The sequence below is a fragment of the Cladosporium halotolerans genome (assembly GCF_011745625.1).
Source record: "Cladosporium halotolerans strain TM138-S3 chromosome Unknown Sca9, whole genome shotgun sequence".
Taxonomy (NCBI): domain Eukaryota; kingdom Fungi; phylum Ascomycota; class Dothideomycetes; order Cladosporiales; family Cladosporiaceae; genus Cladosporium; species Cladosporium halotolerans.
Window position 1 is genome coordinate 362,770 of NW_027191460.1, and position 27,948 is coordinate 390,717.

General features: G+C 56.7%; 10 protein-coding genes across 10 annotated transcripts; 4 read left to right on the plus strand and 6 right to left on the minus strand.

Annotated features, from left to right (window-relative positions):
* Nucleotides 1–215: 215 nt before the first annotated feature.
* Nucleotides 216–1,685, minus strand: WHR41_03564 (uncharacterized protein; the record flags this gene model as incomplete). Its single annotated transcript, XM_069372170.1, has 1 exon — nt 216–1,685. The coding sequence occupies one exon, from the start codon at nt 1,683–1,685 to the stop codon at nt 216–218; it is 1,470 nt and encodes a 489-aa protein (XP_069230814.1).
* A 294-nt stretch (nt 1,686–1,979) lies between these two features.
* On the minus strand, nt 1,980–2,426 carry WHR41_03565 (uncharacterized protein; the record flags this gene model as incomplete). Its single annotated transcript, XM_069372171.1, has 1 exon — nt 1,980–2,426. One exon carries the CDS (start codon nt 2,424–2,426, stop codon nt 1,980–1,982), a length of 447 nt encoding a protein of 148 aa, XP_069230815.1.
* Nucleotides 2,427–6,031: 3,605 nt separating this feature from the next.
* On the minus strand, nt 6,032–7,204 carry WHR41_03566 (uncharacterized protein; the record flags this gene model as incomplete). Its single annotated transcript, XM_069372172.1, has 2 exons — nt 6,032–6,939; nt 7,123–7,204. 2 exons carry the CDS (start codon nt 7,202–7,204, stop codon nt 6,032–6,034), a joined length of 990 nt encoding a protein of 329 aa, XP_069230816.1.
* Nucleotides 7,205–8,345: 1,141 nt separating this feature from the next.
* On the plus strand, nt 8,346–11,337 carry WHR41_03567 (uncharacterized protein; the record flags this gene model as incomplete). Its single annotated transcript, XM_069372173.1, has 2 exons — nt 8,346–11,243; nt 11,305–11,337. 2 exons carry the CDS (start codon nt 8,346–8,348, stop codon nt 11,335–11,337), a joined length of 2,931 nt encoding a protein of 976 aa, XP_069230817.1.
* A 1,519-nt stretch (nt 11,338–12,856) lies between these two features.
* On the plus strand, nt 12,857–14,559 carry WHR41_03568 (uncharacterized protein; the record flags this gene model as incomplete). Its single annotated transcript, XM_069372174.1, has 4 exons — nt 12,857–13,311; nt 13,361–14,063; nt 14,128–14,435; nt 14,522–14,559. Exons 1-4 carry the CDS (start codon nt 13,110–13,112, stop codon nt 14,557–14,559), a joined length of 1,251 nt encoding a protein of 416 aa, XP_069230812.1. The 5' UTR covers nt 12,857–13,109.
* Nucleotides 14,560–14,730: 171 nt separating this feature from the next.
* Nucleotides 14,731–16,848, minus strand: WHR41_03569 (uncharacterized protein; the record flags this gene model as incomplete). The annotated part of the gene is made up of 1 exon (XM_069372175.1): nt 14,731–16,848. The coding sequence occupies one exon, from the start codon at nt 16,846–16,848 to the stop codon at nt 14,731–14,733; it is 2,118 nt and encodes a 705-aa protein (XP_069230813.1).
* A 1,804-nt stretch (nt 16,849–18,652) lies between these two features.
* WHR41_03570 (uncharacterized protein) lies at nt 18,653–19,935 on the plus strand (the record flags this gene model as incomplete). Its single annotated transcript, XM_069372176.1, has 2 exons — nt 18,653–19,011; nt 19,064–19,935. The coding sequence occupies exons 1-2, from the start codon at nt 18,942–18,944 to the stop codon at nt 19,933–19,935; spliced, it is 942 nt and encodes a 313-aa protein (XP_069230954.1). The 5' UTR covers nt 18,653–18,941.
* A 169-nt stretch (nt 19,936–20,104) lies between these two features.
* On the minus strand, nt 20,105–21,472 carry WHR41_03571 (uncharacterized protein; the record flags this gene model as incomplete). Its single annotated transcript, XM_069372177.1, has 1 exon — nt 20,105–21,472. One exon carries the CDS (start codon nt 21,470–21,472, stop codon nt 20,105–20,107), a length of 1,368 nt encoding a protein of 455 aa, XP_069230953.1.
* A 1,433-nt stretch (nt 21,473–22,905) lies between these two features.
* On the plus strand, nt 22,906–26,697 carry WHR41_03572 (uncharacterized protein). Its single transcript, XM_069372178.1, has 2 exons — nt 22,906–25,026; nt 25,078–26,697. Exons 1-2 carry the CDS (start codon nt 23,038–23,040, stop codon nt 26,473–26,475), a joined length of 3,387 nt encoding a protein of 1,128 aa, XP_069230952.1. The 5' UTR covers nt 22,906–23,037; the 3' UTR covers nt 26,476–26,697.
* A 68-nt stretch (nt 26,698–26,765) lies between these two features.
* On the minus strand, nt 26,766–27,920 carry WHR41_03573 (uncharacterized protein; the record flags this gene model as incomplete). Its single annotated transcript, XM_069372179.1, has 1 exon — nt 26,766–27,920. One exon carries the CDS (start codon nt 27,918–27,920, stop codon nt 26,766–26,768), a length of 1,155 nt encoding a protein of 384 aa, XP_069230951.1.
* Nucleotides 27,921–27,948: the final 28 nt, after the last annotated feature.

The following is a 27,948-nucleotide window of genomic DNA, read 5'->3' on the forward strand; positions in this document are numbered from 1 at the left end:
CAAAGGCTAATGAATTGAGCCGGAATTACAGGAACTGGCAATCTTCCAAGTTTCTAATCTTTTGCAACAAACAATTGATCCGGAGATACTGGACATCGATATCAATGATGTAAGAATGATAACAGGCAGATGTCGCTGATCACATGAGCCGTCAGAAGTGGTAGCGATTCTGGAGCTGTCCTACTGCTCACTGCGCTCGGTACCTCCGCCAGTCATCAATCACTATCGTCTAACATCGACTGCATGCGATAAATTGGTGGTGGAGGGCGTGAATCACCAGGCTTGGGTCCGGTACTATCGCCGACATGCTTCATGTCCTGCAGAAGCTCTCTAATTTGTGATTCGAGAGTCGAGAACAACTTGCTGTCCCGAACAGAGTCCGGAATATCGACACTTGGTAAAGCTGAATCGGTGTCCATGTCTCCAGCGTCTGTTGTCTGCCCAAGGTTATCGTCCATTACGCCGTCTGGCTCGCCTCCGGCAATGAGCAGGAGCGAACCGACGAAAAGCTCTTTCAGGTAGGCGAAGCTGAATCCGTCCGTGAGTCTTGCGACGACGGAGCATATCTCTTCCGAGAAGCCGACCTCGTCGGCGTCAGGCATCTTATGCCGCCAGTAGTGGCAATAAGCAAGACGTTCCTGCTCGGTTGGAAGCTCAAAGTGATACTTCCGATCGAAACGGCTTGGTCGTTTGGTCACCGAAGGATCCAACTGGTCAAGGTGGTTCGTCGAACCGATCATCAGTATCCCGTCGTTGTTGTTCAATCCGTCGACTTCGTTCAGGAAGTAGCTTCGAGCACCGTCGCTGACAAGACTGTCCAGATCTTCGAACACCAGCAGACATGGAGCTTGCCGACGAGCCTTTTTGAATATCTGCTGGATAGACCACTTCGGACCGGCGCACGAGTCCAAAGACTTGACGTATAGTGTCGGCACGGGAGTTGGTCGAGCAGCGACAGACTTCATCAGCATCTTGATGAAGAGCGTCTTGCCCACGCCAGGGACTCCGTGGAAGATGATGCCTCTCTTCCAGGGGATTCTGAACTTCTCATACGAATCGCGACTATCGAAGAAGTCGTCGACGTCCTGGCTGAGCTTCTTTCGCACCTCGGGGCTCACGATCACATCTTCCCAAGAGCTCTGTTGGACACTTGCCCAAAGCTCCTTGTTCTTGGACCACCTCGCGCTGTCAAACACCCACACCTCGTCATGAGCTTCCGCAGTCCATCGCCCAGCATGCTTCAGTAAGTGGTCAACAACTACATTATGCGAGTGCGACTCAAGCACAGGACACAAGATGTACAAGAGCTTTGCGATCCGGGAGAAGCGGTCAAGGTAGGATACTTCGTACACTCTAAAGTTTCGAGTTTCGAACTTGTAGTTCCACAGTCCGAAGTTCACAACATTCTCGAGTCTGCCAAATGCAGAATCAAGCCGAGATGGCGGTGCCTTATACACGCGGAGAGCATCAAATCCATCCCAGGCGACCGAGACTGCTTTAGCATGTCCAGCATTGGCGAAGCCGATAAGGTCGCATTTGGATGGTGTTGTTCTGACGATGTGAGTCTCAGGATAAGCTTTGCGCAGCAGAGTGTGGACGAAGTTGTCGGTGTCTATCTTCGCGGCACTGGTATGGTCCTGCCATGAAGTGAACGCTGTCTCATGAGCGGCAGGAGTCGAATACATGGCCCGGAGAGTCGATCGGCCGGAATGCTAGGGAAGCAGACTGGAGTCGACGGAAAAGCAGCGGCCGACTTGAGCGCTGTCAAGAGCGTTGCTAGGCACTGAATTTCTACGGTGATGCGGCTGATGTGACGCATCAAGCAAGGATGCGCAGCTGTGTTCGCTACGCAAACGAGCAACACTTGACTGAATTTGGCAAACAGCTCAAGAATCTACCACGTTCAACACAGCAAGACCATGTCAGAGCAAACCAGGTGCATAATGGAGCTATCACAATTGATCGCGTTGCCTGCGTGCCTACTCCTCACCACTCGGCACGTGACGATCCACCCCCAGAATATGAGTCTCAACTACATCTGCTTCCAGCCTCCATTTGACCGCGCTGGTGACGTATTCACTGCTGTGCTTGATGTGGCCCTCATGGTTGTTCCACAGCTCCACTTTCTCAGCTTGGAATCCCGCCCGGAACTGCTTCCTCGATGTAAACATGCAGTGCAGGACATGCCACTCTCTAGTTGCGTAGTAGCCTCTGCCCTCTCTAGCAAAAGAGTCAATCTCGGCATTGTCGATGCGCAAAAAATCCGTCTCGTTCTCCGATCCGAACGTCGTGGTCGGCTCAAAATACGGCCATGAGCCGTTGGCGTCCGGGCCAGATGCGTCGAATTCAGCAACGAGGTCATTATCGATGCAATGTTCTGGCAGCCAGTCGACGGCTATTTGGTCGTACCGACAACCCATTGCCATGGCTTCTGCATCTGTCGAGCCGCACCAGCAGTTAGGTCGGGCGGTCTTCAAGCTGGCTTCGATGCTTTCGAACGCTCGTCTAGACCCATCAAGGAAACCCCATACAGCCAAAGCAGATACCGTCCAAAACAGACACATCCTTCTCCAATGTGAGCCATTTTCAAGAGGGACCTTTCGACCAGCTGGAGGGGGCGAATCTGCCGGTCTGAAATGATCGCATTGAGGGCATGCCTCGATGTCTTCTGTAAGTTTCATGGACTCAACAGATCTCTGTTGAGATGAGGTCAGCTAGAAGTCTCCGATAGCATATCATACGCGTGGTACACTAACGTTGGTCATCGTAATAGAGCTCATGGAAAGCAGCCCGCGAGAGAACTTTCTAGCGCTCAACATTGATGAAGCAACGAAAAGGACTCAGGTCTTGTGCAAACTATTTGAGACTATGCAAGAGCTTCAAGAGCATTTGGTCTTGTCGCTGCAGATGGTTAGCCCGGACAAACTCCGCCCTAAAGAGCAGGTTCATGGTCAGTTGAGTCAGTCCAGTCGTTTGTTGACAACTCCCGAAGCATGCACTTCCACGGTACTATGAAGGCACGCTGAGCTTCCATTTAGCCTAGTTCACCTTGCATGACTTGAACAGCCCCATGCTTGTCGACCGCGTCACAAGATCAAGCGTACAAGCTAGTCTATCGCACTGGTCGCTTCGAGCGTGCTCATTGATCCACGCGTCAAATTCGAAGACATTGTTACAGGGTACTCCTCGAACAATATTTCATTACCGAACAGGGCAAAAGTTGCATTTGCATAAGTTTTACTGGCGAACAATCGATGATGCCACTTGCGTTGAAGCACGTTCTCACCGTACGTTCAGAGAAAAATGCCGCAGAACTAAGCGAAGTCGACGAGCTGCATGTAACGCATTTATCGAGCGTAGCTAAGGTCGTACAAGTGTGAAAACCCTGTGGTTAGTACGATTCCAGAAGGTGAAAAATGACAAGACTCTGGGCTTTGCGAGGGAAAGGCGCCAATGGCAGATCATCGAACAATGCCGGTTAGTATCAATGTTGCGCCGCATGCATGTTTATGCGCAGTCTTCTGGACGAGCTCCAGAGCGATGTCAGGATTGGAAGGCACTGATCTCGGAAGCCAACCGGGACCCACTCCAATGCCGGGTTCATTACAGTTCGCACGACTTGCGGCACCTGCATGCAGGCTTCTAGCTTCATCTGTATACCAAGACGCAAGTTGCATCAGACTCCTCTTGCGCGTATACCCACGTTGTCAACTTGACTGGCGAATACGTACGCATCAATCAACAGTTCGGGCATGCTTGCAGCATTAAGCTACTCACAATTTTTCCAGCCGAGCATCGTCAGATGAGCATGGACCCAGCGGTATCAGTCGCGAAGCGAAGCAAGTGGTCGACAACGCATTCAAAGACATAAAAATGGCCGCAATCCGCCAACAGCAGCACTTAATCTCTTCCATCATCTGAGAAAGCACTCCCTCCCGACAGTCCAACCAATCCAACCAACCACCAAAATGAAATCCCCAACCCTCCTCGCCCTCACCACCACCCTGCTACTCTCCAGCTCCCTCGCCATCCCCACAGTCCGTCCCCTCCCCCTCCCCACCCAACCCAACTCCCCAACTGACACCCAACCCCACCAGATCCTCATCGCGCCCTCCAACCCCCTCGCCTCCCTCCCCCACCTGACCGGCTTCGCCGCCCTCGACCCCGACGGCATCTACCGCGCCTACCTCTCGACCGGCACCGTCGTGGACGCCGCGCGCCTCACCCCCGCGCAAATCGAAACGTACCTCTCCGCGCGCGCCCCGCACCTCTCCCCCTCCGCCGCGGCCGCTGAGCGCGCGCTGCTGCAAGGCGTGGACTCCAGCCTCGTGCCGGAGGAGGAGCTGCTGGCGCCGAGGGAGGGGGTCAGGCCGGTGGAGATGCTGGAGCAGATGAATGAGGGAGGGGAGGGGGTTTCGGAGAGGGAGGTCGGGCCGTTGGAGGTTGCGAAGAGGCAGATCGGGTGTCCGTCGTTCTACTGCACGAGCAATGCGGGTGTTTGCAGGAGGTACGGGTGTTTCTGCAATGGGGTTATTTGTACGCTTTTTTAAGAGGGGAGGGGAGGGGAGGAAGTGGTGGTGGAAAGGGTTCAAGGGGTATCGGTAGGGGAGATGGACCGGCATCGTCGATATGAGGCTTTTGTCAACGGAATCGAAACGGATCAATCGATCATTGGCATTTCGTTTCTCTCTCCCTCGTACAGATCCAACCGACGTTCGCTGAACGCCGCTCATTGGTCGGTTTGTTGTGAGATAGCTTCGAATCGGGTAGCTCCAGCCCTAACCCTAACCCTACTATCGCAAAACGGCATCTTCCGCAGCCGGCGAACCACGTCCCTTCGAACGTCTCACCAATCGTGTGCCTGGTTTGGGGGTTTTGGCGGCAATTACCTATTACAATTGCATGCCTAGTAGCGTTTAGATGCCTAGGGGTGGTGAAGTGACAAGCCTCGCCAACCCAGGCGAGTGTGTGGCTTTGGTGACAGTGGACGCTTGCACCCGTGCTGCACCTATAATGTTGGATGCCAGTATTTACCCACATAGTTCCCAATGGTGATCAAATGAGATCGGGCGCAGATCTGCAGGTTCCGATTTCTAGGAGAATCGACCGCATGATTTTCTTCGTTCAATATTGCCTAGGCACGTCAGGAATCTCCGGCGCCGCAGTTGGTGAAACCGAGCGATTGTGAGAGGCGTGAGAATGTGGGAGGTTTACTTAATAGGATGGATGGAGGGTTGTTAGCCTACCTGCAGGCAACTCTGAGATCGACGTATACCGCCAGGACCAGGACAATCGTACCTCAGGCACCGACATCCAACATCCGCCTGGCCCACAATCCACGTTTCACGAGCCGCAAGATCCCCAGACCCACTGTGTATAGATAGGGCTTACCGTGGAGATATGCGCATTGGAACCACGACAGCAGGCAGAAGATTACCTGCCACGACTCGATTATTCTCCGGACTAATGGTCCACGAGTGCAGGCCAAGGAGCTTTTCCTCGATCCTAGTTGCACGAGGAATCACCGCCAAGATCCACGGCGGGAAAATGACGGGTTCGCAGTGGACAGAAGCTCTCATGCTCGATTGATCGACATCCCTGCGTAAAATCACGTTGAATTTAGATGATGTAAAGCCAGACTGCTGATACATGACACTCGACGATCGATGAGTCCGGGCATTCGGGACCTTGCAAGACACGCCGTGCGCCTTCAATTTCGACTTGCGCCATCGGATGTACCTTCAAATCGTTTCGATCTCTATCGTTGCTATCCGAAGCCTTGAAGGCGGGTGGATGATAAACGCTTAGCAGTGGCCGAGGTCGGTCCACAAATGTGCCTGCAATGCTGCGCCGCGACGATCAGACCGACGAGCCCGTTCTCATCGTTCACGGGGCTTGACGCATTGGCGATACTTGTCGATCGATCAATTGATCGATGAATCCTGGATGGAGGACTCTCGCAAGAGCCGAGCACCACGCGGCTCCAACGAAACCAAGGGCTCCAAAAGTCCCTCGACAAACCCGCACCTCACTAGAACGCCACCAACGCATTCCCACTCTCCGTCCACGCCCACAACAGCGCCCAAAACCCCCCCGCGCCCGCCACCAGCAGCGCATAATACGCCACCGTCCACTCCACCCCCAGCTCCTCCCCGTCCCCGCCCTCCACCCGGCCCCAAAACTGCGGCACGCCCATCGCATTGCAAAACCCATGCACCAGCACCACAGCCGGCAAGTTCCCCGTCCTGAGCAGCGCGAACGCCGCGAAAAACCCAAACGCGCTCGTGTAGCCCAGCTGGAACAGGCTGACGGCGACGCACTGCAGGGCCAGCCGCAGGGGCGGCGCCGCGGAGCCGGCGGGCGTGCAGGCGCGCAGGTTCGCGGCGAGGTGGTGCAGGTGCGCGGCGCCGAAGACGAGGGGCGTCGTGAAGACTATGCGGGTTGGCGGGACGCGGGCGGCGAGGTGCAGGGAGATGACGAGGGAGCGGAAGACGAGTTCTTCGGACACGGGCGCGGCGATCAGGTTCCTGTAGCCCGTCCAGGAGGTCCAGAGGTCGGCTTTGAGGGCGCTGGGGGTTAGGGAGCGCCAGGCGCCTTCGGCGAGCAGAGATTTGAAGAGTGGGCCGGCGAAGAGGAGGGCGACGAGGGCGGGGAGGCGGAGCGTGTCCGTGAGGGAGAGCGGCCAGAGGCCCCAGAGGCGGAGGAGGTCGCGCGGGGTGGCGTGGGCGTGGGTGGTGAGGAGGTAGGCGGTTAGGAAGAGGCTGGCGGCGCAGGCGAGGGTGACGGAGCGGATGCGGGCGCGGATGACGGAGGGCGCATCGCGGTGGGCGGGCGAGGTGGAGCGCAGGGTCGGCGAGAGGTAGAAGGGCGCGACGTAGAGGGCTGTGAAGGCCAGGGAGCTGAGCAGGGCGGTGCGGGGCGAGATGGGCGGGGGAGCCTCTGGGAACGTCATCTTAGTGGGCGATGGCGAGGGGTGCGTATTCACTGTTCTGGATGCCGGCACGCAAAGGGCGGAGGGCCAGACTCATGGGCAAGACATGTCTTTGAGCAGTGTGCAGGCAGTGTGGGACGGCGTTTACTCCGCTCGGCGGACGGGGTGCGAGGGCGGCGGCAGCGACGTACCGGCCTCCTTTGCGTAGTAGCTCTTGAGGGTGTCCAGCAGGCGCGAGCCCCGGTGGTAGATGTCAATCGGCAGGGCGGGCATAGTGAAGACGGTGATATTGCAGGAGGTGTAATGTCGCGGTGGCAGAGCGCAGACGGGAGTGACCCTGCCGGGCCGGGCTAGCAAGGCACGCAAGGCATTCTAGTGGCGCAACGGCGGCGATCTGGCAGTCGAGCAGGGACAGCGCGACGAAGGAGCCGCGAGAGCGTTGTGCGCCGTGCAATTCAGCAACGGCGGCGCAGCATCCCTTGCGGCCGGATGCGCGGTGATATCAGGCGGCAGGAGGTGCAGATGCAGGTGGTTTGTTGCGTGGGAAGGCCGTCATATGCAGCCAGAACGATTCGACCGCACGGCAAGCATAACATCATCAATATCAATCAATCTCCGCCCGGAATAGCAGCCTCGTCAGGCGCGCTGCAGAGCCTCAGCGCGCGTGCTCGTGCTCGTGCACTGCCCTGCCTTACTCGCCTCGTCCTGTGGCGCTACTGCAGGTTCCAATGGTGGCCGATGCGCCTCGGACTGCCGGCGCGGCCAATTTCGCGTGCAACGCGCCCCCCTGCTGCCCCCCAATGTGTCTCGCGGCCGGACACGCGCCCAATCGATTGCGCACCGCGCTCGGCCACCCACGACGGGGTCCTGGCGAGGCCGAGGCCATATGACGAGCCCGGGACTCGTCGATGCGACGCGCTCACGTTTTGGACGACCGACGGCCAGGTACTGCGCTTGATTGTCTTGATTGTCCTGCCCGCCTGCCGTGCACCCTGACCCTCGTCGCCCTCACAGCAATACGGCACTCTTGAGCTCGCTGCTCGCCTAAGAACGCGCCTGCGCCTGTCCTGTCCTGCCCTGCCTTCTTCCTCTCTTCACCGCCGTGATATTCAGGCACGCAGAGCCGATCGCCCACCTAGCGCTCCTCACGCCAGCGCATGCCGACCTCTCCACACCTCCTGCGTCTCGCATGAGCGCCTGCTGTCACCTCTAGCCAGAGTCCAAAAGAATCACGACCCTCACGAAGCGCACGCCTGCTCGCCAGCTACGACTTGGGCGTCTCGACGCGCCTTATATCGCGGCCGGATCTCGTTCACTCTCTTCTAGCATGCTCTGACTGCCACGGCCGCCCCCTCGCTTTTCCGGCGCGTTTGCGCGCGCATTCTTTACTGTATAATATTATTAGCAACTCCAGATGTTCCTGGACCCGGCCCCGATAGGGCACTCCAAGAGCAACAATGGCCCGTCATCGCCCTTCTTCGCGTCGCAGTCGCCCCTCATGTCGCCGCGCGAGCAAAGCTGGAGGATCAAGCGCTCTCCGCTGCAGGACCAGTCGCCGACTTTTAAGAAGGACCACACTCGACGATCGACCAGCACCGGCGACGATGCAAAACCGACCGTACGATTAGTCGGACACTCCCCGGTATCAAGGTCCCAACCGGGCAGCGGCGGCGAACAGGTTGCGTCTGAGAAGCAGGATTCGCCCACTCGCGAAGCCGCACTGCCCCACAAGCCCCTGCTGGCTGGCGATATGAAGCCTGCTAGCGCCTCAGACGCTGCCTATCCGCCTGCACCGCGCGTTTCAGATGAACGGATGGATGCTGCGCCGGCGCGCAAGCTGGACCTACCACCTGCAATTACCCTGCTGCCGTCCAACAATAATGCCGCCTTCGCGCATGACTCCGCCCGTGACCGCCGCAGCACGAGCTCAAGGTACAGCGGATCCGGCCTCTCCAATTATTCCGCCATCGATTCTCCCTTCGCTTTTGGCAGTGCAAGCAGCAGGACTGGCAGACTCAGCGATCGCTCCACCTTGGTTGACGAAGACATAATTGACACCGACAACGACAAGGAAGGGTCTAGAATCTTTTCTCAGCCCATGACCCCAGCACTCGAAACGGTCCCTGAAACTCCCTCGGACCGCTCCACTGCACCCTCCGTTTCATATCCGCGTGCGCACCAGGACAGTAATAGCTCACTAGAGTCCAGCTCCGTCTCCCCTGCTGGGTCAGCACTCCAAAGTGCATCGCGCTCTGCGCAGCCTTGGACTGGACAGTATCGATACCCCTCTCAGGACAGTCTAGGGAGCTTGCCGGCAAGCTCGTTGTCACTACCTCGTAGCCCACCGCGACCACTTGCCGGACAAGACAGCCAGGAAACCCTCGCGTATGAGAGGCAAGAATACCCGGAGACATCATCGCCGAACTTCATCGCCTTCAACTCGTCGAGTTCGCGTTCCCCAGACAGCCCGCTTCACAACGCGTCATCATTCGATTCCATTCAAGGCCGTCTGAACAACGCCCACGCATACCGTCTTGACGACCTCTCCCCGGGCAGCTCTCCGAGGTCACACTACCGATCATCCTCCGCAGACTCTCTCCCACCACTGCATGTGCCCAGGAGGCGCGAGCAAGAACAGCCCGAGGAACGTCCGCAGTCAATGGCGGCACCGGACAACATGGACTATGAGGAGATTGATTTGGAGCCCTGGCCCCGGCAGCCATTCACCAGCCACCTGAGTACAATCGCAAGTGAGAGTGATAGGGCAATGTCACCGGCGCAGTTCAGTCATTTTTCAATGGGTAGTGGTGTACTTACCATCGACGACGCGTGTAGCATTCCCATGTCAGCAGCGATGTCAAGGCATTCGGGCCACATGTCTCAGTTCTCGCAGTCGGGCCACCTTTCGCAGTTTTCCCTTGCCCGCCGAGCGAGCGAGCCAATGCAATCGCCGTCGCCGAAGTCATCGCCTCAGGTTACTCAGAGCAGTGGGGAGGATGCCGGCGACATGACTTTGGGCATCTACCGTGCCGAAAGCGCAAAGCCTGAGCCGCTCTTCCGCGGTCGGAACGTGACGCCCGGCGGAGATGTTCGATACAATGGCCCGCTGCCGCCTTTACCGCCCATGCCTCATTCGAGAGAGGGAGACGAGAACGGGGACAGCCTCTCAGCGCTCTCAGCCCCATCGCTCAAGAAGAAAAGATCTGGATATTCTATACGGGGACGGAGCAACAGTACGCCTTCTGGGAGCATTTCTCGGCACAACAGCGTCGTCAGCTATGTTGACAGCGAGCGGTGGAGCAGGAATAGCAGTGTATTCCCAGCATGGGCCAAGAACTTCTACGGCGGATACGCAGCTCTCTTGAGCGCCAGCAAAATCTCGCTATCAAACCCGCCCACTCCCCGGCCACGCGATGCGCAGGGCCACGTCCGGAGCCAAAGCCAATGGACCGAGCGCAGCATCACTTCCCGCCTTGGGACAGGATACAGCGAGATTGAGAACGGCAGCCCGACAAGCAGCCACTTCCTCCCCTCCATCTTCCGCCCCCGGACACGCACTCTCGGCACGATGGACAGCGAAGCGCGCTCCTTCAAATTCGGCAGCAAGACCCCGAAGCGCAAACCCTCCAAATCCTCCGGTAGCATCAGCCGTACCGACTCCATGGCCATCACCGCCGACCCCTACCCCCCAGCCGACAACGCCGGCGACCCCAGCGCCGAAACCCTCCCCTCTGGCCACCCCAAATACGGCAAGCTCAAAGACAACTCCTCCCCGCAGCCGCCCATGCCTCCCCTGCCACGCAAATACTCCAAGCAGAAACTCTGGGACGAAATGTCCTTCCCGCGCCCCATGACCAAAGACCGCCTGTCGGACTTCAAGCTCAACCACAGCGACACCGACCGCGCGGACGCAGAGAGCACCGGCCCCCACCTGCGCCCCAACGCCCACCGCGCCCCGCACGCGTACACCTGGCGCTCGCCCTCTTTCGTCGAGTCCCTCGACACCCTCTTCTCCTCCCGCGGCAACCGCCAGATCCTGCTCTTCGCCACGGGCTTTCTGTGCCCGCTGCTCTGGCTGCTCGGCGCGCTGCTGCCGCTGCCGCCGAGGCACGCGCGGGACGCGGAGGAGGCGGAGAAGGCGCTGCCGGGCGCGGCGGAGAGCGAGGACGATTTGAAGGCTGCGCTGGGCAGGCATCAGGTGGGGGACGCGAGGGCGAGGTGGGACGAGGAGAGAGCGTGGTTGAAGGCGAGGTGGTGGCGGACGCTGAACAGGGTGATGTGTTTTGTGGGCGTGGGGGTTGTTGCTGCTGTGGTGAGTTTGATGTGTTTGCTCTTCTTTGAGAGATGGATATGTGTGCTGACTCTGGCTTTAGATCGCTCTGGCTGTCATCGCTACGAGACGATGATCGTTTGCCCTTACCGCTTGGTCCTCGACCCGCATCCCACGACCGTTCGTTCCGCCAGGCAGACCTTCTTCCGAAACACTCTCCCACCGCCAACACTGGGGCTGAACACGAAATCACCCCGCAAACCACAGAATCGCACCCAGCCTTTTCTCCCTCCTATCAACCGGCTCCGCCTCGCAAAGACGACGCACAGACCGGACTCTCCATCGCTTCTCTTGGACTTCTTTCCCCCTCTTTACCCATCAATCTCTTTCTCTATTCTGCCAAAGTTCTCTTCGCCTTCTGGACGACGAGCGCTTTTCTTTTCTCATCTGCTTTTACATAATGATGATACCCACGGCTGCCTTTTCTTTTTCTCTTCTTTTCTTTCCCTTCATCTGTAATGTCTGCCCTTTTTTTTTCTTTTTTTCTTTCTTCTTTCTTCTTTTTCTACTTTTTCTTTGAGACGAACGCGGGAAAAAGAGCGACGTTGGATTTGGGGCTTGGGCGTTCGCGATCTTACGCTGTCTATTCCCTGAAGAATCTCTCTCTCTCTCTCTTTTTTTCTCTTAGTGTTTGCTGTTCAAAAGACCTACTCACTATTTTGTTTTTGTCTGCTTTTGCGTCGACTGGTCAAGTCTAGCCTAGCCTTTGCAGAGCTGAGAGGAGGAGGAATTTTCTCCCCTCAGTGAGCGAAGGAGGCAGGCTTGAGGACTAGAAGGCGAGGGGAGGAGAGGTTCTTGGAGACGATACAGGAAGAGAAAAGAGTAGGGAGCGGATGTGGATGGATATAGTGAACAGATAAAGTCGATATGTGAGCGGAAGAGAAGACTCCGATCGTTCTGTCTACGCTCCAACCACGTTCTCTGCGTGCTTCTATCGTTTTGCGAGCGTCAGGTAGGTGAATGCAACTAACGTCATTCACTCCCCCCGCGCCTCGGGCGCGCTCGATATTGATCAACAAAAATCTTTGAAAAATGGCCAAACTCGAGTCACAGAGTCGGCAATCTACTAGCGCCGGCTGGACCGTGGCCAATCAGCTGCTTCCCTGGGGCCGTTTCAGCTACGGAAAAGTTGTAAGTGAATGGATTATTTGTGACTCGGGTTTGATCGATATCGGATGGCCTGGCTGCGGGTGTGGCTTTGGGCGTGGGGGTTCGGCGCTGGCGCGCGAGCGGCGCGCGAAACGCGACTTCCTTCCTACCATGAATTGGATGCCTATTGAATAGACAAAAGTTACCTACTCACATTCCCCGTATTTTCGCTCCCAAATCGCCCAAAACCCCTCGTGTTCTTAGTCCGGCATTGGCTCCAATGGATCCGGCCCCTTATAGAGTTGAAGCCCCGTTCTCCTCCTTGGCAGCACACTATGTAACCCACGAACCCAACCTCGGACTCAACCACAGTCACATGCAGACCAGGAGATGCACAGCAGTAATCGTTAGATCATTAGGGTAGTAGGGACGTGCCATCTCATAGCATACTGTGGTCCGCGTAGGGCATCGACTCGAAGACAGCTTACTACGCGCTCAAATCTCCCAAGATGACCTCTCGGGCAAGCAGACGCGACCTCTCTCGTACGATCGCCGCTCCGCCAAGCACGACAGCCTGGCGACAAGGCATCCATGGCGCGCCTTTGCTTTCCTGGGCAAATTTCCGGGCTTGGGCTGCTGTCGCCCGACCTCGGCCAGCCGGGGGGTATAAAACGGCGGGGAGATCTCATTTTCTTATCTGATCTTCCGCTTGATCTGATAATTTCCCATCGATAAAATACATTAAATCATCAACACAACATGGGATCGGTCGGAGTCGCGACGCAGCCTTTCCGCGTGCTTATTGCGGGAGGCGCATACGGTGGTGTTTCTGCTGCGATCAATCTTTTGGATCTGTCGTTGGGCAGACCTGCGCGCCTCGAGCCGGACAAGGCGCCTGCCGAGGAGGCTCGTGGGGGCGTTCCGGTTAGGATTCATATCGTTGATGAACGGGATGGGTATTGTAAGATTGAAAGACCGAGTTGATAGAGTATGAACACTGATGTGACCAGATCACACAATCGGTTCGCCAATGGCTCTGTCATCACCAGAATACGCAAAGAAAGCCTGGAGGAAATACAACGACATCGCCGCACTGCAACATCCAAACGTCCGCATCACACAAGGCAGTCTCACCAAAATCGACCCCGATCGCAAACTAGCCAGCATCAAACTCAGCACCGCCGACAGCGAGCCCCTCGAAGAGCCCTACGACTTCTTCATCGCCGCCACAGGCCTCCGCCGCGTCTGGCCCGTCGTGCCCCAATCCCTCACGAAAGAATCCTACCTCACCGAAACAGCCGGCCACATAGCCAACATCTCCGCCGCATCTCACGGCACCGTCATCATCGGCGGCGGCGCCGTCGGCATCGAAATGGCCGCCGAAACCAAACTCTACCACCCCTCCACAAAAGTCACCCTCGTGCACTCCCGCGCCAGCCTCCTCTCCTCCGAGCCCCTCCCCGACGAAACCAAAGACGCCGCCCTCACCGCCCTCCGCGACGCAGGCGTCGACGTCCTGCTCAGCCAGCGCGTAACCAGCACAGAGCCTAGTATCGGCCCGGACGGCCGCGCGCTGCAGACTCTCACTCTGCAGGACGGCTCGCAGCTCGTAGCCAGCAACGTCATCAGCGCCATCTCCCGCAGCGTGCCCGCGACAGCCTACCTGCCCAAAGCAGCGCTCGACGCCGACGGGCTGGTCAAGATCGATCCTTTGTAAGTGCTCTCTCCCCCCTCTGCCCAGCCCAAACCAAACCCCGAACCAACCTAACAACACCAGTTTCAACTTCCTCCCCCTCCACCCGCACAACACCTCCCACCTCGCGATCGGCGACCTCGCCTCCTGGCCCGGCATCAAGCGCTGCGGCGCGGCGATCGCGATGGGCACGCGGGCCGCCGAGAACGTGTTCGCCCACGTGCTCTCTCAATGCCACGGGAAGCCGGTGGAGCTGCGAGAGTGGCCCGAGTATCCGGCTATGATTGGGCTGGCGGTGGGGAGGAAAGCGGTGGTTTATGATCCGCAGGGGGGCACGAAGTGCTCGGAGGAGATGATGAGGGTGTATTTTGGGGAGGATTTGGGGTTTCAGCGTGAGTGGTTATTTTCCCTTGGTTTTTTTTTCCCTCCTTGGTGGGGGGAGGGTGTGTGGATGTGTTGTGCTGACTTTTATTGGCAGAGTGTTGGGATTATCAGAAGCTTGATGAGGGGTGGTGAGGTTGGTTTGATGTTGACGACCGGAGATTGGGAAAGGTCAGGTCGGGAATGGGGACTTAGAGACGGGTTGACGGGGCGATTGAAGGGCACCCCAAGGTATGAAAGCGAAGCGGCTGTGCTTGTGATAGAGAAACGAAAAATCCAATCTGTACACCCACGCGATATCTACATCTACGGAAGCCTCACAGCCGAGCCCAGATTGAACTTCACCGGCTGGCCCGACATAGTCGCCCACATGATAAGAGGGTCGCTGCCGAGCTTGTCGCTGCTCGCGCTGCCACCGCTGCTCACACTGGCAGTACCCGGGAAGGTAACCGGGATAGGAACGCTGCAGGTGTTTCCATTAGTGGACACCGTGACGCCAGTGATGCTCTTGCCATCAGCCGAGTACGAATAGGTCAGCGCCGGCTTGCAGGCGTCGCGGGCCTCGCGGTCGAGGAAGACCTTGGCGATGTCGTCGTGCTTGAGCGTGACAAGCGGCCAGTTGGTCAGGCGCACGAACTCCTGCACGACGGTCTCGACCCAGATCTGCAGCAGGGAGTTGACGGTCTGCGAGCCGACCTTGTAGGAGCCGACGCCAGTCGCGCGCATGTTGGCCTGGTGGAACATGTAGGGGTCCTTGCGCAGGCCGAGCAGGTAGCGGATCGTTGTGTCTTTCTCGAAGGTGAGCAGGTCGGCGAACTTGCCCGTGCCGCGGGAGTAGTCGGTCCACTCTTGGGTGGTGCAGGCCTGCGTGTCGCAGTCGTAGTAGATGGCGGTGGGCCAGCGTGGGATGATGTTGAGGCCGGTCTGGCCGTTGGAAGCGACGGTGGAGTGGAGGAGGTAGTGGACGTTGGTGGGGTTCATGAGGACCGGGCGGCTGTTGTCGCCGACGACGTTGGTGATGCCGTTGTCGAGCCAGGCCTTGATCACGTCGCCGTTGTGCATGCCGGTGATGGCAGGAGGGATGAGACCGGATGCAGAGAACTTGCCGGCGGAGATGCCGACTTGCTTCATCCAGGCTTGGTTGAAGAAGATCTCCCTACTAGCGTCGTGGTAGGTGGCGTTGTTGAGGTTCAAGTGAGTGAACGTGTGGGACAGATGTGCGAAGGCGTCACGGTTGGCCGCGGTCATGAACCACGTGGCCAGCTTGTCGAGCTTGCAGCAAGCGAGGGACCAGCTGTAGTTGACGAACTCCGAGGGCCACATGTCGATGCCGGCTCCAGAGGGTTTCATGTACTCGAGATCGGGACTCACGATGGGAGAGTCGTAATAGACCGCATCGACGGGGACGCAGGGATCGTTGTCAAGGAAATAGCCAGTGTTTGTTGAGTTGATAATGTCACCATTACCGTTGTGGCCAATCTCGACGAAGTAGTTCGATCCCGCGTTCAGACGGCTGTTGACGCTCTTCATCCAGCTGATGTGCGGCGAGAGATCGTTTGGCACAACTCTGTACGTCTTGCCGGCCGGGTAGTAGATGTCAGTGACGAGGTGCATGTCGTCGATCTGCGTGCCCAGGTAGACCTTCCTTGAGCCAGTGAACAGTCCTCGGGTGATCCAGTGGATATAAGCATGCTGAATAAAGTTGGAGGTAGCCGACCACTGGGTCGCAAAGCCGATGAAGAAGGCCATTTGCTCTCTACCGCTGAAGTTGTTGACAACACCAGCGACGCTGGACGATGCGAAGTTGCCACTCTTAGCAAACTGGGCAATCGCCCATGTCGTCTTGGTGTCGGCGACCTTCGCAGGGTAGTGATAGAGGTTCTTGGTGCTGACGGTTGCACCTGACTTCAGGTTTGCAGTGGCGAAGCTGGTGGTGTTGGTAAAGCTGAGCAACTGCTCAACGTTGTCACCGCAGCAGCCAACTGAGCCATCCGAAGCCGTCACAGCAGTCGTGCCAGTGGGAACATCAGGATATGTGTCCAGAAGAACCATGCGCACGCCAAACGCGAGCTGGTAGGCGTAGAGCGCGTTGTAATTATCTTGAGTAAGCGCACTGCGGTAACTGCCACCGTAGTTGTATGAAACATCAGCCAGGATGACAATGCCGCCGTAGTTGCCAGAGGTAGCCGTGGAATTGAGAGTCGGCAAAGTCACACCGGCTTGAGGAACGGAGACGAGCTGATAGGGGATACCGTAAGCATCGAAACCCGAGGTCGCCGAGTACGATGCATCTCCTTCAGCGGCGAGGATGAGGATGGTGCTGCTAACACTGCCGCCGGCAACAGCGGCGTTCGCCGTGCCAGCAACAGACGCCAAAGCTACAAAAGTAGCGGCGAGTTTGCGAAGCGTAGACATGGCAGGCATTGTACCCACTGAGAAGGGGGATTCGAGAAATAATGAACGAGATGGCAAAAGCCACGATCGAGCGGCCGTTGCGGGATCATATATGGATAGTCTTCATGGCAGCCAGCCACGTTTTGCCGCGGCGGGACCTGCCCAATGTTGCATTGGGATGGTCTATTGGAAAGTCGACGCCCTTTACGGGCCAATTGGGTCAGGTCATGTCAAGAAAGGCTTGGTACTCACAAGCTCACACGGCTATATCGGCGACCAAAAGCGCCACAAAGCCTCAATGGAGTGGTGAATTCAGGGTCTCAGGGGCCGGGGCCTTCGTGAGTCGTCAGAAGACGGCCCATCTGCACACGGCTCGACCTCGAAGCGTATTTTCCATGTCTGTTCGGGAAGCTGAATTGCTTTTCCTGCTCAAAATCGGCGCTGTTGTGGTAGTTTGCAGCGGCACGGGACCTAGAATCGCCGGGAACCCTAAGGATAGTCACGAGAGACCCGCAAGTGCGCAAGCGGATGTTTCCATCGTGTCGCATTTTCCAAATGGGCTGGCGCTATAGGGAAGAGGCGGGGTGGGTCGCCACGAGATTGGCCGGCGAGGAAGCCTCGTCGAGTCTATACGAGGCGGAGGAATCGTAAAACTATGCTCCCTTGCATTATCAGAGGGGGACTTGCCTTTTCATCATTTCGCTAATGGCCGCGTTCATGCGATATTTCCACAGAGGATGTCACCTTTCCAAAGGGGTTCGGAGGAAGGCTGCAAATGGACGAGCAAGACGGACGGTTTGACGTGTGTCCTGTCCTGTTCAGCACCACGTGCAAAGACGGCGACCGCCCTGCCAAGAGCATGCCCCTACGGCGCATCAGCACACCAGCGCATCAGGCGACGCTGCCGTGGCTGCAAATTTGCTTCAAGCCTCGCAAGCCTCTCTGGAGAGGAGCTTTTCTCGACTGTGGGGGGTAAAACTCTCCGACCGGACGAGACTTTCGGCATTCGATTCTGCCACGACGGCTCGAGGGCGGAACGGGAGAGTGTACCTGCATCTCAGAGCCGTGCTGATGCTCCTCCGCACTTCTCCAGGCTTCCCGCGCAGGAGATCTTCATCTGCGGTCTGGATGCCTGATCACTAGTCATGTCCAAGATCAGTCTTTCGCGTGGCGATCTCGTTGGAGTAAACGCATCCGGGCGTGCGGCTGAAGGTCGTGCGTGATGGAATACTGTAATCAGGCGGGTGGTATTTTTAGGCATACTTTTAGGCGCTCGCTTACAAAGGGCTAGACGCGAAGCCGGGGCGACAAGCAGCAACGTGCTCCCCTGCGGTTGAGCGAGACGTTTGCGGAGTGATGAGTTCAGCGCCACTTCGCCATTTTCGTGCAGGCAAAGGGCCACGCGACATGAGAGAAAAATCAGGTAAGCTAGCCATGAGGGCTGGCCGGGTCTTGAATGCCAGCGGGAGGCTGCAGTCGACAGCTGCCAAACGCGTGTCAAATAGCACTTACCCCCATGCTCAGCAGGTACAGTAGCACGCCAAGATCATGTTATCATGCACGTCTCCGCAAGAAGCTGTCTGATGATCCTGATTCTTCATCAATTCTTGGCGGAAGGGTCCGAAGGCGAAGTTCTCAATTGCGTATTCGCATTGTCGTTGTTCTATCCGGCTGATGAGTAATCGCACGCATTCCAATCTTCCAGTTATTAGAAATCGGCGTCGGAACAATGGTTGCTCCGCAACACATGAGAGGCGAGATAGGCATCGTCCTCGGAATGGATTCCGTGAGATCATGCAGAAACGCGGTGGCACCTTGTCAGCAGGCAAGGAGACGTGCATAAGCTTGCACAACTGTAAGATGTGCGTGACCTGCATTTTGGCATCCAGGCAGTGATTATCAAGCAACCTGGAATCAATCAAACCACGAGAGATAGGTACGATAATCCTATCGCTTTCACCAGCGACTGCAGGCAGAGAGCAAGAATCGTATATTCCACGAATGAACCTCCTAAGAGATAATAGAAATACTCTGAACGTATTCAAAAACCCATCATCATTGTTTCCGGCCTTCCCCAATACTCGACTGATTACCTTGACATTGTATCAACCACCCCAACCAACATGCCTGCGAAATTCGACCCAGATCGCGACATCCCTGACCTAAGCGGTAAAGTAATCGTTGTCACTGGCGGTATGAACCACCTCGAACTCACGGCAAAGTGCAAGCCTAACAACATCTACAGGCAATGCCGGCCTCGGTGCAGAGACAGTCCGCAAACTCGCCGCCCACAACCCAGCCAGCATCTACCTCTGCGCCCGCAACCCATCCAGCGCCGAGTCCCTGATCACCGACATCAAATCCCACCACCCCACCGCCAACATCACCCCCATCAAACTCGACCTTTCCTCCCTCGAGAGCACCAAAGCCGCCGCCGCCTCCATCCTCGCCCAAACCCCCCGCCTCGACATCCTCTACAACAACGCCGGCATCGCCCTCACGCCCCCCGCCCTCACATCCGAAGGCTACGAAACCCAATTCGGCATCAACCACCTCGGCCACGCCCTCTTCACGCAACTCCTGCTCCCCACCCTCCTCAAAACCGCCTCCTCGTCCCCCAAGAACTCCGTCCGCATCATCTCCGTCTCCTCCACCCTGCACGCCCGCGCCTTCCCGCACGGCCTCCTCCTCGCCGAGGCCAAAACAGACATGGCCCCCCACCCCGCCGCTACCCGCTACGGGCACTCCAAGCTCGCCAACGTCCTGTTCGCGAAAGCGCTCGCCCGCCGCTACCCCGAGATCACCAGCGTCGCGCTGCACCCGGGCTTCGTCGACACGGAGATGAACCGCGGCAAGGCCGGCGGCGCGAAGTGGTTCAGCTTGCTGATAAGGAATATTGTCGGCTGGGTCGGGGTGTCGGTCGAGGAGGGCGCGAAGACGCAGCTTTGGTGTGCGGCTGCGGAGGGGGTGAGGAGTGGGGAGTATTATGAGCCTATCGGGGTTGTGAAGGCGGGGTCGAAGTGGGCGAGGGATGAGGGGTTGAGGGATGAGCTTTGGGAGTGGACGGGGAAGGAGTTGAGGGCTAATGGGGGGCCCGGGTGGCCGAAGGGTGAGTGAGGTGGGATGGAGATGGGAGGGTGCGGAGTGTGATTGATTCGTTTTCTCTTTTTGTTGCGGATTTTACATACTCAGGTAACAGGGCGCGTTGGTGCTCTCTGCCGTTTTGCGCGCCCCAGTAGTCATAGCGTCTCGTGGTCTCGTACAGTCGTTACTCGTAATGAATCCATCATCTCCCGGATGGCTCTACGCTGGAAATCTCCAATGCCATGCCGATTTTGCCCCTCTTTGCGAACACCGTCCGCGCCACGACCGCCACAGGTCCGTGCTCGTCTGCGGGAACGTCGGTCAGACGCATCACTCGGCCTCTGAAGTCGATGGGCGAGAAGCCGCGGAACTCCTCATCTGGCTGGACGGGCTGCGGCGTGGGGGCTTGGCCAGTCCCGAATATTCCCTGCAATGCGGCCATCCCAGGTATCATGCCTACAGCGGCCGCGGCTGGTCCGACGACACCGCCTTGTGCGCCTTGCGGTGGTTGCGCTGCTGCAATCGGTGGCACTTCGGGGATGTTTCCTGTGAGGGCGGCGAAGTGTGTGTGGTGAACGCGACAAGAACAGATGATCTTCACAGAAGGTGGTGGGGGTGGGTGGCGCTTAGCGGCGAAGGTTTGATGCGCTTTGTGCAGGTGCAGCAGCCGTTCCTTGAAACTCCCCTCTTCTCTGGGGAAAGCGTCAGGGTTGGCTTCGAGGTATCGTTGGAAGTCCTCTTGGGTCGGAGGGGTGGAAGCTGGAAGCTCGGCAGCCTCGGCTGGGAAGAACACATGGCCGAGGCCTTTGAACAATTCATCCAGGCGCTGGTCTTCAGCCCAGTGACGGAGATTGGCTTCCACGGGCAGTCCGTGCTGCCATTTGTTGGTCTTGAAACGGATTACCAGATCCTTAAGGTTGGGAAAATCGGCTTTCAGACTGCGTTTAGGATCGGTGGAGGTGAAGTATGGCATCCAGAGCCGGATGTCCTGGGCTTTCACGTCCAGAGTCAAGTGGGTGGTCGTTCCGATGGGCGAAGATATCGCGCGCACGAACATGTTTGCGTCGCTCGGATGTGAGAACGACATCCGGTTGGACATGTACAGCAAGTTCGTGGCCTCGGCGTAGACCAGCTTGCAAGTGCGAAGGAGCTGAGGCGCCATATCCAAGGACCTCGATTCAGGCCGGTTCGGCCACTCGACGCACTCGCCGCCTCGAGCGGTCAAGCTGAAAAGGTAGATCCGATCCCTAATCTCTCGCGGCAGAGAGAAGAGCCTGCTCCTTGCGACGCTGTCCGGTAGCTCGCTGATATCCTCCAGTCGCCTTGTCCTTGCCATTTCCAAACCGGCTTCCGATTCCTCGTCCATAGTGCCTTGTCTTGTGGGCGCGCGGAACATGTGTGCGCCGCTGGTATTGCGCGAGTGTGAGTAGAACGGCGATGTGGGTGGATGTCCGGGTGAACCAAGTGCATCGGCCTGACTAATGTACGAAAGCGTGCGCGTGGAGAGGACCGACTCGCGCCAGGTGTATGGGTCTGCAGGCGTGATCGGGGGTGGACGGTGGCCCGCCATGGTGCGAGGATCGACGTCCACGTCGGGTTGAGAAGACGTTGGGTTTGCAGATGAGAAAAAAGAGTGTCGACGATCAAGACAGCCTCAGGCGTGAAGCCTGCGTTGACGCGCACCGCGTTTCACTGTTTGAAGTGAGGCTCGTGAGGTCAGCGCTCCAACATGCTAGCGCAGCCGACCCGCTGAAGCTTGGGAGCTCTGCGCAACATCTCTACTCTTGCCTGACGTATAAACTAAACATACATGAAACCGCTGGTACTAAGTGGCAGTCTTAATTCTGTCTAAGTTCGGAACGCTCAACGACCGCTTTTCGGTTCTGCTAACCGATCGGTTGACAATCATCACCCAGTCAGCCGCCCTCACGAAACCCACTTCCATCGCCAACCTCGTCGGGTTTATTAGATGAGCCAATAGTCCGAGATAATTTACGGAATACTCCTTCCTTAAATAGCATGTCTTCATGATTTATTGAAAATTACAGGTGCAAGACCGCATCTCAAAACATCGTGCCTCATGCCTAACCCTGGCGGCGGCAAATGACAATCTCTATGCGTTGGAGAGGTAATCAGGCCGCTCCAGGCGCAGACAGTGAGACTCACGAGGTCACCATTCTCAGACGTTCCACAAGAGTAAAGCTGTCGTTGCGTCTGCGGCAGACACTGCCACGTCAGAAACCTGCTCCCGCCTCTACAGCACCAACACACAGTGCTGTTGCACGCTTGTCGCAAGGGTTCACGAAACATGTGCGAGGAGGCAGCGCGAGACGTCAGCGGCGGTGAGGGGTGTGGCAACCAATACCAGAAAACAAGCTTGACACACGGGCGGGGATATTGCCTGTGATCGGGACAAGGATCAAGTCCAGCTTCTGGGGTTTCCTTCGCAAGATCCAGGGGTGCCTTTATTGACAAAGTGAAATCGTGCTCTTCGTATATCGAGAGCCGTGTGGATCACGGCTCACCGTGTAGGACAGTCGCGCTGTTATCAATCAAAGTCGCTATTAGGTGCTATTCTTATTGCCACCAGATGAATCTTGAAGATCACGCTGAAACAATAGAAAGCCACTAGCAGTCGACCTCCGCAGCTCGGTGGCGAGGTTGATGAGCTGCGGCAATGTCCAATTCCACTGGCTTCCTCCGAGTAATCCCAGCATCTTCATCGTGATTTGATTGCATGTGGTTGTAGTGATTCGAGCACAGCAACGTTGTGACCAGCTCCTTCACCATCGTTCTTCAGGTACCCCGAAGCGCGAACCCCTATCGCGGAGTATAATCGCTTAATTTAACACGAGCCGCAAGATGCATGCAGGGCGCAGGCGCCGTGGCTTTTTCTGATGTCATTGAGCTTGCGGGCCGCGACAACGGCTGCCATTCACGAAGCCAAGACACGGCTCGACGACACGACAAACCGCGCCTGCTCTGCGTTGTTTGCGGGCTCCTGTGGCACGACTCCTCACCTACTCCTCACGTTCCCTAGTACGCTCGACTTGCTTCCCTGCTGGACGGGGGGACACGATATGCGCACACTTTAATACGAACAACCGACCGCGCAACAAGAGCCACAATTCAACCATGTCGGGGCAAGCAGCGCCAGACGCCTCGGACGTCGACACCAGCTCGTTCGAGGGATGGCTCAGCGCTTCTGCAGGAATAGCGACATCCGACGCCACACTCTCATGGGGAGGCTTGATTGCTGCTATTGCAACTGCATTCGTTACTGCAGGCATTCAGTTCACTGTCTTCGTTCTCCTGAGATGGCGTCTCACACGAATCTACCGGCCCAGAACCTACCTTGTCCCCGAGAAGGACCGCGTGCCTATTCCGCCGCACGGAATCATCGGCTGGATCAAACCTGTATTCAGCACACCAAGTTTGCAGTTGATCCAGAAGTGCGGCCTCGACGCCTATTTCTTTCTCCGCTACTTGCGCATGCTGCTCAAGATCTTCGTGCCTATGGCCGTCATAATCCTTCCTATTCTCCTCCCTATCAATCGGTACTCCGGCGCAGGCTCCGACGAACAGGGGCTGTACATCTTCACGATCGGAAACTTGGAAGACCGATACACGAGCTCAAGATCGTGGGCACATCTCGTCTTGGCCGTCTGCTCGATCGTCTGGATTCTCTATGTGGTCTACGAAGAGCTTAGAGGCTATATAAGAGTGAGACAGGCGTATCTCACTAGTCCTCAACACCGCATTCGCGCCTCCGCGACGACGGTGCTTGTCACCGGTATCCCCAAACGGTGGTTGACTGTTGAAGCACTCGACGGCCTGTACGACGTATTTCCTGGCGGCATCCGCAATATCTGGATCAATCGCAATTACGACGAGCTTGCCGACAAAATCTCTAAGCGCGATAACATTGCGACATCGCTCGAAGAGGCGGAAACGAATTTGGTCAAGATGTGCCGCAACAAACATGAGAAGGCAGTCAAGAAGGCAAAGAAACAAAACAAAAAGAACGGTACTGCGTCGGACGATAAGGATGGACAGGAGCTGTCTCCAATTCGCGATGGAACGCCAGCCGAGAAGGAACAGCAACCGCAAGACTCGTCTTTGACAAGGCCCGAGCCCCCGAGAATACCGACCAATGTCCTTCCGAGCACCTATACCGAATCGAATGGGCAATTACCAAATCCGCCAAAGACTACTTCATCGTACCAACCTCGTCCAAGCACGAAACGATCTGATGAGCAGCCGCTACGCGACAGTCACGAGACAGCAGTGGAAGCGATCACGAAGTCGACACACACACCAAAAGAGACCCCAGGACAAGACGTGGCTCGAAGCAAGTGGACAGACAAACTGTTATTTTGGCAGACGACTCCCACCGTACCAGCTGGCGGCTACCCTGAGGCTTTCAGCAAAGACTTTGACAACGATGAAGATGAAAGTGCAACATGGCGGAAATACATCCAACCTAAAGATCGTGAAACTATCCGCCTCCCGCTCGTCAGGCAAGACTGGTTCCCCGCACTGCCATTTGTCGGCCAGAAAGTTGACCGCATATATCACTGCCGCAGAGAACTTGCCAGACTCAATTCTGAGATCGAGGCTGATCAGGAGAATGCCGAAAACTTCCCTTACATGAACAGCGCGTTCATCCAGTTCAACCACCAAGTCGCAGCGCACATGGCATGTCAGGCCATCAGCCACCACGTCCCGCAACATATGGCGCCTCGGACTGTTGAAATCAGTCCGGACGACGTGCTCTGGGACAATATGTCCGTCAAATGGTGGGAACGATACATTCGTGTCGGCATAGTAGTTGCGATCGCTATTGCCCTTGTCATCCTTTACGCCATCCCGGTCGCTTTCACCTCGCTGCTCTCAAACATTGCGGTCCTTGCTGAGAAGATTCCTTGGCTCGCGTGGCTAGCTGATTTCCCGAAGGAAGCGAAAAGTATCATCCAGGGTGTTCTGCCTCCGATTCTGCTGTCTGTTCTGCTTCTTCTGGTCCCAATTATCTTCAGGCTTCTGGTTAAGCTGCAGGGCGTACCCACTGGTAACTCGAGGGAGCTTGGAGTGCAGCAATGGTACTTTGTCTTTTTATTTATCCAGGTACGATTCAATAACCCATCACTCGTGGATTACGCTAATTTTCCCGTACAGGTCTTTGTCGTCGTGACAATCAGTAACGGCTTGCTTCAATTTTTCGTCAACGCTGCCAACAACCTCGCAGGTGTCGCCCAAGACCTGGCCCAGAATGTTCCTAAGGCCTCATCATACTTCTTTCAGTACCTAATGCTCCGATCTTTGGCAAGTGCCACCGGTGAGCTTCTTCAAATCGGAACTCTGATTGTCTGGTTCTTGCTTGGCCCCATGCTCGACAGCACACCCAGGCAAAGATGGAAGAGACAGACGACGCTTTCTCAAATCAAGTGGGGATCTTTCTTCCCGCCGTTCGCCAACTTCGCTGTCATTGGCATTGCATACTCTTGCGTCGCGCCTCTGATGCTGGTTTTCATGCTCATCATCTTCGGCTTATTCTGGGTTGTCTACCGATACAACGTGCTGTACGTGTATCAGTTCAAGAATGATACTGGTGGTCTCCTTTTCCCTGTGGCTGTCTACCAGCTCTTCACCGGAGTGTACACCATGGAAGTCTTCCTCACGGCATGGTTTTTCGTGGCATCGGACGAGAACGGTGATCGCGCATGCATTCCCCAGGCTGTCATCACGATTGTCGTCCTTGTGCTGACGATAATCTACCACCGTATCGTGGCGACCACTTTCGACCCGCTCTGTCGTTATCTTCCTATCACTTTGGAGGATGATGCTGTCATCCGTGACGAAGAGTTCGCTCGTGCGCAGGCGGCTAAATGGGAGAGCAACGCCCCTGAGGAACCTCACGATGACAAAGCCGAGGCCAACTTCGAACACCAGCTGAGAGACCAGGAGAGGGAGGAGGAAGCCGGGGACGATGTGCCGCCTGAGCCAGTGGGAGCAGACTTGTCCAACGATCCAAAGTCTCGCCGGCCAAGCAAAGCAAGTAGGACCACAAGTGCACCATCTTCATCCTGGGCTAAGCGCGAGGAAGCTTCCAAGGGATGGCACAAGGCCGTCCAGCCCGTCAAGGGCGTCATCCACCTCACCGGCCGCGCGGAAAAGCGCGTTGAGCGAACCCTCGCAAATGCCACCGCAAAGGTCGACCACAACCTCTCGCGCGCCAACGGCGCTGAAAATTATGGTGGTGACGAAGAAGGCCAGCAGACCGTCGCGGACGTCCTCTTCGCCGGCATAGCAGACGAGCTCGAAGATCTCACGCCGGACGAGAGGGACCTGCTCGTGCGCTACGCCTTCCAGCACTCCGCGCTGCGCGCCCGCAGGCCCGTCGTCTGGTTCCCCAAGGATGACTTGGGAGTCAGCGACGACGAGGTCCGCCGCGGCAAGGCCGTCAGCGAGTACGTCGCCATGAGCAACGAGGGCGCGGACTTGGATCGCAAGGGTAAAGTCACTTTCGACAAGAGCCCGCCCGACTTTAGCAACGTCGATTTGATTGCGCTTTGATCGTTTTGGCGGAGAGGTTTGCTTCTTATACATTAGCATTCTGCACGAATGTGCTGCATATTGCATACTGCATAAGCATCAGCATTGGCATGGACTGGTCGATAGGTTTGCACTCTGCATGTCTGCCTACCTACTACGGTCCTTTGATTTCCTTACATAGCGGCGGCGTTTTGATATACCCGGGACATCCCATACCCTTGAATCCAATCCACTTTCTAATGATTATCGCCTTTCCCCACCGACCTTAGTCGTACCTTGACCTGAGGTAGCTCAACTCCTGCAACTAAAACTCAGTCCGCCTGAAGATCTTCTAGACTCCTTGATTCGCGACGCGAAGCACCTGGTCTCTCGCTGAAATCGAAGGTCGCATATATGGGCACATGATCACTCGTGCCCCGGTCCGCCGCTGTAGCCAGCATACCTGCTTCCACGCAGTTTGATGCCAGCGACGTCGAGCACAGGACCATGTCTACGCGGTCGCAGCTGTCGCCGAATGCTCTGCCACGTGGGTAATAAGAGTAGTCTTTCTTTTTAGGGTGCAGATGCCGGAACGTGTCTATCATCCCTAGACTGCGAGATTCGTTCTTACTGGATTCCTCGCCCTTATCGTTGCTGGAGATGTCGAGAAAGCGTCGGGAGAAGTCTTCTCGATTCAATACGTGCTGATAGGGATGGGTGCGGAGATTCGGATGACCATCGACAGGCGCGCGCGCGATGTTGATGTCGCCAGCAACAATCACCTGGAACCCATCGTTCTCCAATGTGCCGATCTCAGCTTGCAGCAATCGATGGACCTCGAGTTTCCGCTCATGGCGCTTTCCCACGATCTCGCCAGTCACAGAGTCTTTGTACGGGTAGTCAGTCCCGTTGACCATATAGACGTTAAAGATCGCCAGCTTCGGCACGTCGAGCCCAGCCTTCGTCTCGATGACCGAAAACCTGCCCTCGGCATCCCAGTCGACAGTCCTCATTTGGGCGACGTACGAGTCAGCGAAGTCTTTCCGAACGATGCTGCAGACACCATAGACTTTGCGCCCGAAGCCCGTGGCGTTGTGTTTGTCATGCGGGAGGCAGAAGTGGCAGACGTAGTCCGGGTTAAACTCAGGCTCGGATGGCGGGCGCTTGATGGCGCGGGAGAGGGCATTTTGGGTTGGGGAGTCGGCGGGGTTGATTTTGATTTCTTGGAGGAAGAGGAGGGTCGGAAAATTGTGTCGGCGGAGGAAGTCTCGGAGGGAAGGTTGCTGGGGAGCGGAATTCGTGATGTTGGTGGCGCTGGTGTTTGAAGCGAAGAAAGACGTGATTGGTTTTTGTATGAAAGGCGATATGCCGTTTATATTCCAGCTGAATAGCCTCAGAGCCTCAGGCGATATGTCTCGATACTTTTTGACTTCTGCCTCTGCAACGCGGCGACGCTTCAAAGGTGGAGGCGATATCTCACGATCCATGTCGACAACGAACAGATGGTTCTACATG